The sequence below is a fragment of the Denticeps clupeoides genome, chromosome 7, assembly GCF_900700375.1.
Source record: "Denticeps clupeoides chromosome 7, fDenClu1.1, whole genome shotgun sequence".
Lineage (NCBI taxonomy): Eukaryota > Metazoa > Chordata > Actinopteri > Clupeiformes > Denticipitidae > Denticeps > Denticeps clupeoides.
The window spans coordinates 707,105-714,883 of record NC_041713.1 but is presented as its reverse complement, the minus strand read 5'-3'; the positions used below and the strand labels follow the sequence as shown (position 1 = coordinate 714,883).

The 7,779-nt window shown below is 50.9% G+C and overlaps 3 protein-coding genes across 4 annotated transcripts in view; 1 reads left to right on the top strand and 2 right to left on the bottom strand.

Moving 5' to 3' along the window:
- Window positions 1-326, top strand: part of LOC114793692 (cold shock domain-containing protein C2-like) — a 3,343-nt gene extending 3,017 nt beyond the window's left edge. For both annotated transcript variants that reach the window (XM_028985788.1, XM_028985789.1), the window contains exon 4: window positions 1-326. This exon is cut by the window's left edge and continues 552 nt beyond it. The gene's annotated coding sequence lies outside the window, so the exon portion shown is untranslated.
- A 51-nt stretch (window positions 327-377) lies between these two features.
- On the bottom strand, window positions 378-5,109 carry LOC114793685 (phosphomannomutase 1-like). Its single transcript, XM_028985782.1, has 8 exons — window positions 4,817-5,109; window positions 4,527-4,644; window positions 4,203-4,279; window positions 4,028-4,119; window positions 3,666-3,765; window positions 3,507-3,582; window positions 2,306-2,421; window positions 378-1,171 (listed from the first exon to the last, which is right to left on the bottom strand). The coding sequence occupies exons 1-8, from the start codon at window positions 4,898-4,900 to the stop codon at window positions 1,049-1,051; spliced, it is 786 nt and encodes a 261-aa protein (XP_028841615.1). The 5' UTR covers window positions 4,901-5,109; the 3' UTR covers window positions 378-1,048.
- Window positions 5,110-6,272: 1,163 nt separating this feature from the next.
- LOC114793695 (thioredoxin, mitochondrial-like) lies at window positions 6,273-7,779 on the bottom strand. The gene is made up of 4 exons (XM_028985794.1): window positions 7,705-7,779; window positions 7,264-7,487; window positions 6,827-6,950; window positions 6,273-6,757 (listed from the first exon to the last, which is right to left on the bottom strand). Exons 2-4 carry the CDS (start codon window positions 7,479-7,481, stop codon window positions 6,641-6,643), a joined length of 459 nt encoding a protein of 152 aa, XP_028841627.1. The 5' UTR covers window positions 7,482-7,487; window positions 7,705-7,779; the 3' UTR covers window positions 6,273-6,640.

The following is a 7,779-nucleotide window of genomic DNA, read 5'->3' as shown; positions in this document are numbered from 1 at the left end:
GCCCTTTTACTAAATAAACATTTACACGTTTCTTCTCCTTTCCTACCGTAGTAAAGAGTGAAACGGCGGTGACGGTAGCGTCACGCCATCGCGTCAGTGTTACTGTGTTAGTTGCATGTCCCATTATTCCCATTCCACCGTGTAGTATCAGGTTTCTATGCATATTTTCTATCATTTTTATTACTTTTCTCATGTTTGTAGTACAATATTGTTTTTTTTATTTGTAATATTTCTGAGCACTTTGTTTCTGGTCAGGTCACTGTGACTGGTGTTTGTCATTTTAATGTGAAATTTAAAAGAGTAATAAAAGCATTTTATGATTGTCTCATTGAGCCCAGGCCATTTATTATTATCATTTTACTAATTAATCAGGCAACTGAAAGATTCCAGATTGTTTTAATCATTATTGAAGGAGCACATTTGCATACAGCACAAATTGTCATGTGACACGATACATAGTTAGTGCACATTGCATCATGGGAGTGTTTCCATTGACACTGGCCCCACCCGTCCTATCTGACCACTGAGGTCGTTCCCGTGCAACATCCGGGCGGAGACCGTGCCCGGATTTAACGAAACATGATATTTCATCATCTGTACATTATTCAAAACATAAATAATTACATACATTTACAGATCATCCAAATATGTTACACAGTTCCATATGTCATTCCTCTAAAACAGCTTAATTAAAGTTAATTAACAGAGTGGCCTTTTCCGGCAAATCACAGGTCAGGAAGATGATATCTGCACGTGGTCCTCTATCATTAAAAACTCGCTACATCCACAATGTAAACTCACAATTCAGCAATTTAATTAAAATCTCGAGTGGGAAAAATAAAATATTTGTTTAAACTGTCCAGAAGCGCCAATCGGCCGCTTGGAATTTAAAATCCAGCTGTTCCCTTTGGGTTCCAGTTCCGTGCGGGTGTCCTTCACAGTTGGAAATGGCGGCCGCGGACAAGTCAGTCACATGTAGTACCAGCCCTGCCCACAGGGGGCGAGAGTCAGAGGCACCGATGGCAGGTAGGGGTCATGTGGGGACACGTCAGGACTCGTTGGGTGGGGCGTTGAAGAAGAGCTCTCGGCAGAGCCTGGCCGTGTCCTCGGGGGAGTAGACCTGGAACCCGATGGTGCGCGGATCCTCAAAGATCTCGTAGTCGTTCCCGCCCTGCGGACACCACCAAAATAAGTCGGGTCGCGTCAGGTCAAACACCCGCAGTGTCAGTTTCCAGCCTCCGCGCGCACATTACAAACTGAAAATTCCGGTTCCTCGCAGTACCCTGTTAGTTCGGATCTGGAACCTTCCACTAATTTGTAGCAGATATTACGTCACCCGGGTTCTCTCTCCACAGACTAGAACACAGAGAGACACATTTCCATTTACAGCATTTACCAGACGCCCTTATCCAGAGCGACTTACAATCAGTAGTTACAGGGACAGTCCCCCCCGGAGACACTCAGGGTTAAGTGAAGTGAAGTGATTGTCACACGTGATATACAGCAGCACAGCACAAGGTGCACACAGTGAAATTTGTCCTCTGCATTTAACCCATCACCCTGAGTGAGCAGTGGGCACCATGACAGGCGCCCGGGGAGCAGTGTGGGGGGACGGTGCTTTGCTCAGTGGCACCTCACTGGTACCTTTGCAGATCGGGATTCGAACCGGCAACCTTCTGCTTCCTTAACCGCTAGGCCACCACTGCCCCACCACTTAAGTGTATTGCTCAGGGACACAATGGTAGTAAGAGGGATTTGAACCTGGGTCTTCTGGTTCATAGGAGAGCGTCTTAACCACTAGGGTACTAGCACCCTATTCGTTAGTCCCTCGTTTGTTCCTCTTCCGAATTCAGACTGACCCCTCGTAATCTGCACAAAACCCTATTTGTTTTTTGTGCCCTTTAAACCTTCAACTTTGACCCCGTTTTTTTTTTCCGGCCCTCCTCAAGCTTCAAGAGTCAAGACTGGTTCATTTTCAGTAGGACAGTATACACCGTATACCGTGTACTGAAATAATGTTCCACACAGACCCCCCCATAGTGCAGAAAAATCTATACGTTTATACACACTAAACTAAACTATACTAACTACAACTAAAATAGTGTACAGGTCCTCTCGATAGGAGAACAGTAGAGCGTTTCTGTACTATGAACAGGTCGGACGGGACATAACTGGACAACATCACGTAGGACGCTTGAAAGTGAAGTGATTGTCATTGTGAAACGGGGACGGTGCTTTGCTCTGCGGCTCCTCAGTGGCACGCTGGCCCACCACTTTTGTTGAGTTTAACAGTGTCCCCCCTTACCAGGTCCGTCTCGTTTCCAAAAAAGTAGATGGCCTCCAGACCTTCGCCCTCCAGCACGTCCAGGCACAGCGTCTTGTCCCATCCTTCGGGGAACACGTCGAAGCTGATAAGTCCCCCTGCGCAGAGAGGAACTCGGTTCAGAAAGTGGGAGAACGCCCGGCCCGACCGAACTGCGATTCTGAAAATCAGGACTGCATTGGCTCCATTGGAACGACCTTTGACCTACATCTCTATGTTGTTATGGTGGACACGTATCGGCATGGTAACAAGGTTTTCTCCTCCCCGTTTTCCCTCTTAATTATGGTGGATTACGTAATACACAATAAAACAGCCAATCAGGTCGCTCGGCTACCACACACGCCCCCCCCCCCCCCCCCCCCGACTCCCCGCGGTGCTGCACCCCAGTAACAGAGAGGACAAAAGGTGAACTTTGAACTCTGAATGAAGACTAGAACCACCATGGAAAACAACTAAAAATATACATCACTCACTTATATCACAAAGGGCAGCCATGATGTGAACCCCTGAACCCCATTTATAAATCAGTATAAACTTGTATTTAATGAATACAGCAGAGAATATAACAGAATTATATATGCTCTATATAAACAGAGTTATGTAACATTCATTTAGAAAACCAACACTTGTTTGGGGTTGAATTATAAAAACTTGTTTTTTTTTGGTAATGTTCTGGTTTGTGGAGATGCGCTGGCGTGAACATCCACAACGCAGGACCTGCACAGCCGCTAAACCCTCCAAAAAAACAGAAAATCCCAAAACAATATTACGACTATCTAGAGCTGAAATAGAATTGTTCTGCTGCGCAGGCGGGCGTGGCGCGGGAGGTAAACAGCGCTGCGTCTGGGTGTTTCTGCAGATCATTAACCGAAAGGGCCGGAGAAAAACACCACGTGTGTGTGTGTGTGTGTGTGGGGGACGGGGACACGCCAGCCCCAGGCTGTGTGATCACCACCACCACCACCACCACACGAGACAAACAACATGATCGCCAAGTGTGGAGGTCTACTGGACATGTCCAGGGCTCGAAGGACATTCTCCAATAACACATCAAATGTGAGGGCTTCTCTTCTGGACAGGCGTCCACTTTAACTCATGCTCAGTGGTTAAGAGACCGATTGTCCTGTTTTACTTGTTTACTTCTTTTCGGCGTGAGAGGGACACTCCCTGGAATGTCACCCACCTCGGGTGAACCGCAGTCCCTTCCCGGCAAACTCCTTCTGTAGCGCGGCCACAAACTTCTCCCGGATCTTCTCCTTCTGCAAGTCGAAAGAAGAAGGGTGTGGCAGTGTCACCCCGTTCACCCCATTCACCCCGCTGTTTACAAACATGCGCTTTCTACCTTGTCAATTTCAGAAAACTCGATTCGCTCCTCCAGCGTGCAGCTTCGTCCAATCGGGGAAATGTTGAGCATTCCGTTACGGAACTCTATGAAGGTTCCTCTGACGGGACAAAAACAAAAAAAAAAAAAGTCAAAAACCGCTCTCAGAAAATCTGAATTCTACATTCAAATACGACCAACTTCTTTTAACAAGAAACAATCACCCGGCAACAGAGTCAAATATGTCCAAGCTGGGAGACAACCAATCAGCTAAATTAAGGAGGTGGAGGGGAGCGAGTGGACGAGCGAGTGGACGTGGAGGGGAGTGGACGTGGAGCGAGCGAGCGGAAGTGGACGGGAGCGAGTGGAAAGGGAACCATCACCTCTTCTTGGGCAGCTTCAGCAGCCCCATGTAGCGCAGGCAGAAGTTGATGAGTTCCTGCAGCAGCTCCTCTCCCAGCTGGTTCTGGATGGCCTGCGAGACACGGAACGTTCTAGCTCTAGATTGGCCGGGAACATGAGGAACGTCTGTGGACGGTTAAACCGCCGCCCACCCACCTGCTTTGAGAGGAGCTTCCCATCTTTGTACTGCACCGTGCCGTTCTCCGCAAACACAAAGTCAAACTTGTGTATCACTGCAAGGCAGAAGACACAACAGGGTTATAACACGCCGGGACGCCGTGTGACACCGTGTGACACTGTGCTGGCGGTCACGGTGACAGATGGATTACAGGGCTGCAGATAACCGATTAATCTTCAGGTCCCACGTAACCGAGGTGAAGGTGATCTGCTGCTGCAGGTTCCAGATTTAAACCCGCTTCTGAGAATGTGGTGGCGGGGCGGGGCAGGGGGACGAGGACGAGGACATTCCACCGTGCTCACCTTCATCTCCTTCCCCCAGCTGCTCGGCGATCTTGGAGTAGTCCGACCCCCCCACCACGCCGATCTTCACCTTCTCCCGCAGCGACTGGAAAAACGAGTCCAGCTGGGGGTCGATTTTCTGCGGAACACAAGCGGGGACGTGACGGGTCATCTCGAGGGGGCGTGGCGGCTGCGTGTGCCCCGTACGTGCGCCGCGGCACGTTTTATCCCACGTCGCGACGCCCCGAGCGCGGCGCAGCGGGACACGACGTCCCCGCCGCCGCGTTGCATAAGAGCGGAACGGTGCTCACCTCCCTGGGCGGCGTCAGCGTCCCGTCCACGTCGAACAAACACAGAACGTTTCTGTCCGGAGGAGGACACGTCACTCGCTCCATTTCCGGGGAATAGACGGCAAATAAATGTATAGAAAGATAAGCTATATAAAGATAAATAAAGATACGTGTTTCGGCGGCTCAGGAGCTACATGGTGGACCGACCGGACCGGACCGCCGCCGCTCGCTTCTCATTCAGAGCCGCGCCGGGAGAACCAATCAGAAGGCGGCCCTGGCGGTCACGTGCGCGGCGGGGCGGGGCCTTCGGCAGTAGGTGAAAGGTGACTGGCCCGACGTGGCCGGCGGCGGACTTCGTTTAAATACGTTAAATACTGCTCACTACGCCGGCAGCCTCATCTTCCCGGACCTTTCACACGACTCTCCTGACCTGGAGTCTGGAGTCTGGGAATGAACTTACCAGCAGAGCAACGACAAGGTCCATCCTGGACGGCAGCACATCATCTGCAAAAGCAAACTGCTGCTCATCCCAGAACAACCTCCACTCTGTCCCTCTTTAAGAAGGACAGTGGAGGCGTCAATACGGATTATATGTAAAAAATTCCACTTAAATATCTCCATTCACAACTGCGGCGGATTAGCTACTCGTTGTTTAAATGTAAAAGCTGCGAGGCCCGTTCCACTTGAAGGCCATGGTGACCGCCAGGAGGCCACGCTTCACTGCATTTGTGTGTTCTGGAGAGGAGTTCCGACTCATATACATGCAGATTAGCGGAGGATATAAAGCAGGATTAAAGAGGCTATTCTGGTGGCTGTCCCTCGGCGTGTCCCTACAACTATCCAGACATTTCACGCCATTAGTCCCACAACCACTTGCTGCCATTGTAGGGGTGTGTATTGGCGGCACGTATCACGAGTCACGAATCACTGTTATATTGTGATATATCGTGATATTGTACAGTTCACAGAAAATGTTAAATTGGAGCTGAAACACAAGATTCTGTGGTCAGTCTGTCACGTTTTGCGAGTTTACTGTCTGGAATGGCAGGCAGTAATTCAAAGTACCCAGCTGTACAGCGCCATCTACAGGAGTGGCGGTGGTAGTGGCATCTCTGCTGACCTCACTAAAGAAAACGCTCAACAGCGCCCCCCGGTGGACTGAGATGTTTATGTACAAAATAATCGACATTTGGTGTTCCTGTATTGATAAAATATCACCACGTAAAATATTAGTCTATCTTACCTAAACAGGACACCTAACCCTGAGTGTCTCCAGGGTGGACCGTCCCTGTCACTACTGGATAAAGGCGTCTGGTAAACACTGTAAACCATTCTACTGGCAAGTTATCGGCTGATCCTGCGAGTCGGTGAAGTAACCAAGTTCAGGAATAATTTCCTGAGACGACGACTAAAAACCCACAAATTTAGATAAAAAAAAAAAAAAAAAAGCAGCAAATGACGACATCAAAGCAGCAAGTACATTCAAGAGCAACATCAACAGGCATCACCTTTATTTTTCAAAATAACCTTATTACAGACATTTTATTGAAATAAAAACCTTGCTCATGTTTACGGCGTAATTCACATTTTCATCCTTTTTAAAACGCACCGTGTCCTCACTGTGTGTACGCGACTGTCCCCTCGTGGACAGAGGCAGCAGCAGCAGGGACGCTGTTCCTACAGAAAGCAGCTCAGACCCGCCCACCTCAGCGGACCGGAGGAGGTGGCGGGCGAGCGGTAAACACACACAACACAGACGGGGTAAAGAGAGCGCCGCGGCGTGGTTGCACCGGCGCTGCCGTAAACCAGGCAGGGGCTGAGACGGAGGGGGTCGGAAGGACCGCCTCATTGTCCAATCACCTTTTGGACAAACGAATCCAGCTGGTCTTCGTCTTTGATCCCCACGAACTGGTCGACGACGTCGCCGCCACGCATGGCGATGACCGTCGGAACCGCGGACACCTGGCAACAGAACGGCAGTGTGAACGCAGGAACCCGGACGCGGTCAAAAGATACGGAAACCAGACTTACTCCATATTCGATGGCCAGGTCAGTGTGTTCGTCAATATCGACCTTCGCCATGGCAACGCGACCCTTCTGCTTAGCGATGGCCTTCTCCAGTCTCGGCCCGAGGATCTTGCAGGGGCCGCACCACCTGCACGTCGGCCCAATAAAAGGGATCGGTTAGAAATTCCCTGGACTGCGGGACAGGATCCACACTGGCGAACAGCTACTACCATCAGGCTGGTAGTGGCCTAGTGAGTAACACACTCGCCTATAAACCAGAAGACCCAGGTTCAAACCCAACTTACTACCATCGTGTCCCTGAGCAAGACACTTAACCCTGAGTGTCTCCAGGGGGGGACTGTCCCTGTAACTACTGACTGTAAGGCGCTCTGGATAAGGGCGTCTGGTAAATGCCATATTTATATATATATATATGAACAGGGGACGGCGCGGTCCCTCACTGGGCATGGAAGTCCACCAGCACGGGCAGCTCGCTGTTCACCACCCTCTCCGTGAAGTCGTCGTGGTCCTGCACGGTGAAGGACACCCCGCGGCGCGGGCTGGAGGTCGGGGGGCGTGGCGCGGCGGCGGGGGGCGGGCGCAGGCAGGAGGAGGCGGAGCAACGCGGCTCCTTCACCGCCACCGTCCAGATTCTCCGGGCGAGGAGCCTGTGGGCCATCTGGGACTAAAAAGCCCCCAAAACACACACATTCACACCCAGACACACACAGACGACGATAAGAACACACGACAGCGCCTTTTTATTAAAGGTCATTATAAAGCGTGACGTAACAGCACGTCTTGTCCTGTAATCGGGGGACGCGCCACCTCCGCTTTAACACGCCGCCGCCGCCGCGCTTTGTCGCTTTGTTAAGCGGTCAGCGGGAAGTTAAAAGTCTTACCTTGCGCTGCAGGAGACGCACCTCGGCCACCCGGACCCGGGGAGATGAGGGACTTCCGGTCGCGCAGCGCCTCAG

Bases quoted from the DNA above. Each gene is read 5' to 3' on its own strand.
- LOC114793685 (XM_028985782.1), bottom strand. From the start codon at position 4,900: ATGGAGCGAGTGACGTGTCCTCCTCCGGACAGAAACGTTCTGTGTTTG. The intron at 4,280-4,526 runs GTGAGCACGGTG...TCTGCCTTGCAG, and splicing joins GCTGGGGGAAGGAGATGAAG to TGATACACAAGTTTGACTTT. The intron at 3,583-3,665 runs GTAGAAAGCGCA...TTCGACTTGCAG, and splicing joins AGTTTTCTGAAATTGACAAG to AAGGAGAAGATCCGGGAGAA.
- LOC114793695 (XM_028985794.1), bottom strand. From the start codon at position 7,481: ATGGCCCACAGGCTCCTCGCCCGGAGAATCTGGACGGTGGCGGTGAAG. The intron at 6,951-7,263 runs GTGAGGGACCGC...GCCGACGTGCAG, and splicing joins CTGGTGGACTTCCATGCCCA to GTGGTGCGGCCCCTGCAAGA. The intron at 6,758-6,826 runs GTAAGTCTGGTT...TTCTGTTGCCAG, and splicing joins ACCTGGCCATCGAATATGGA to GTGTCCGCGGTTCCGACGGT.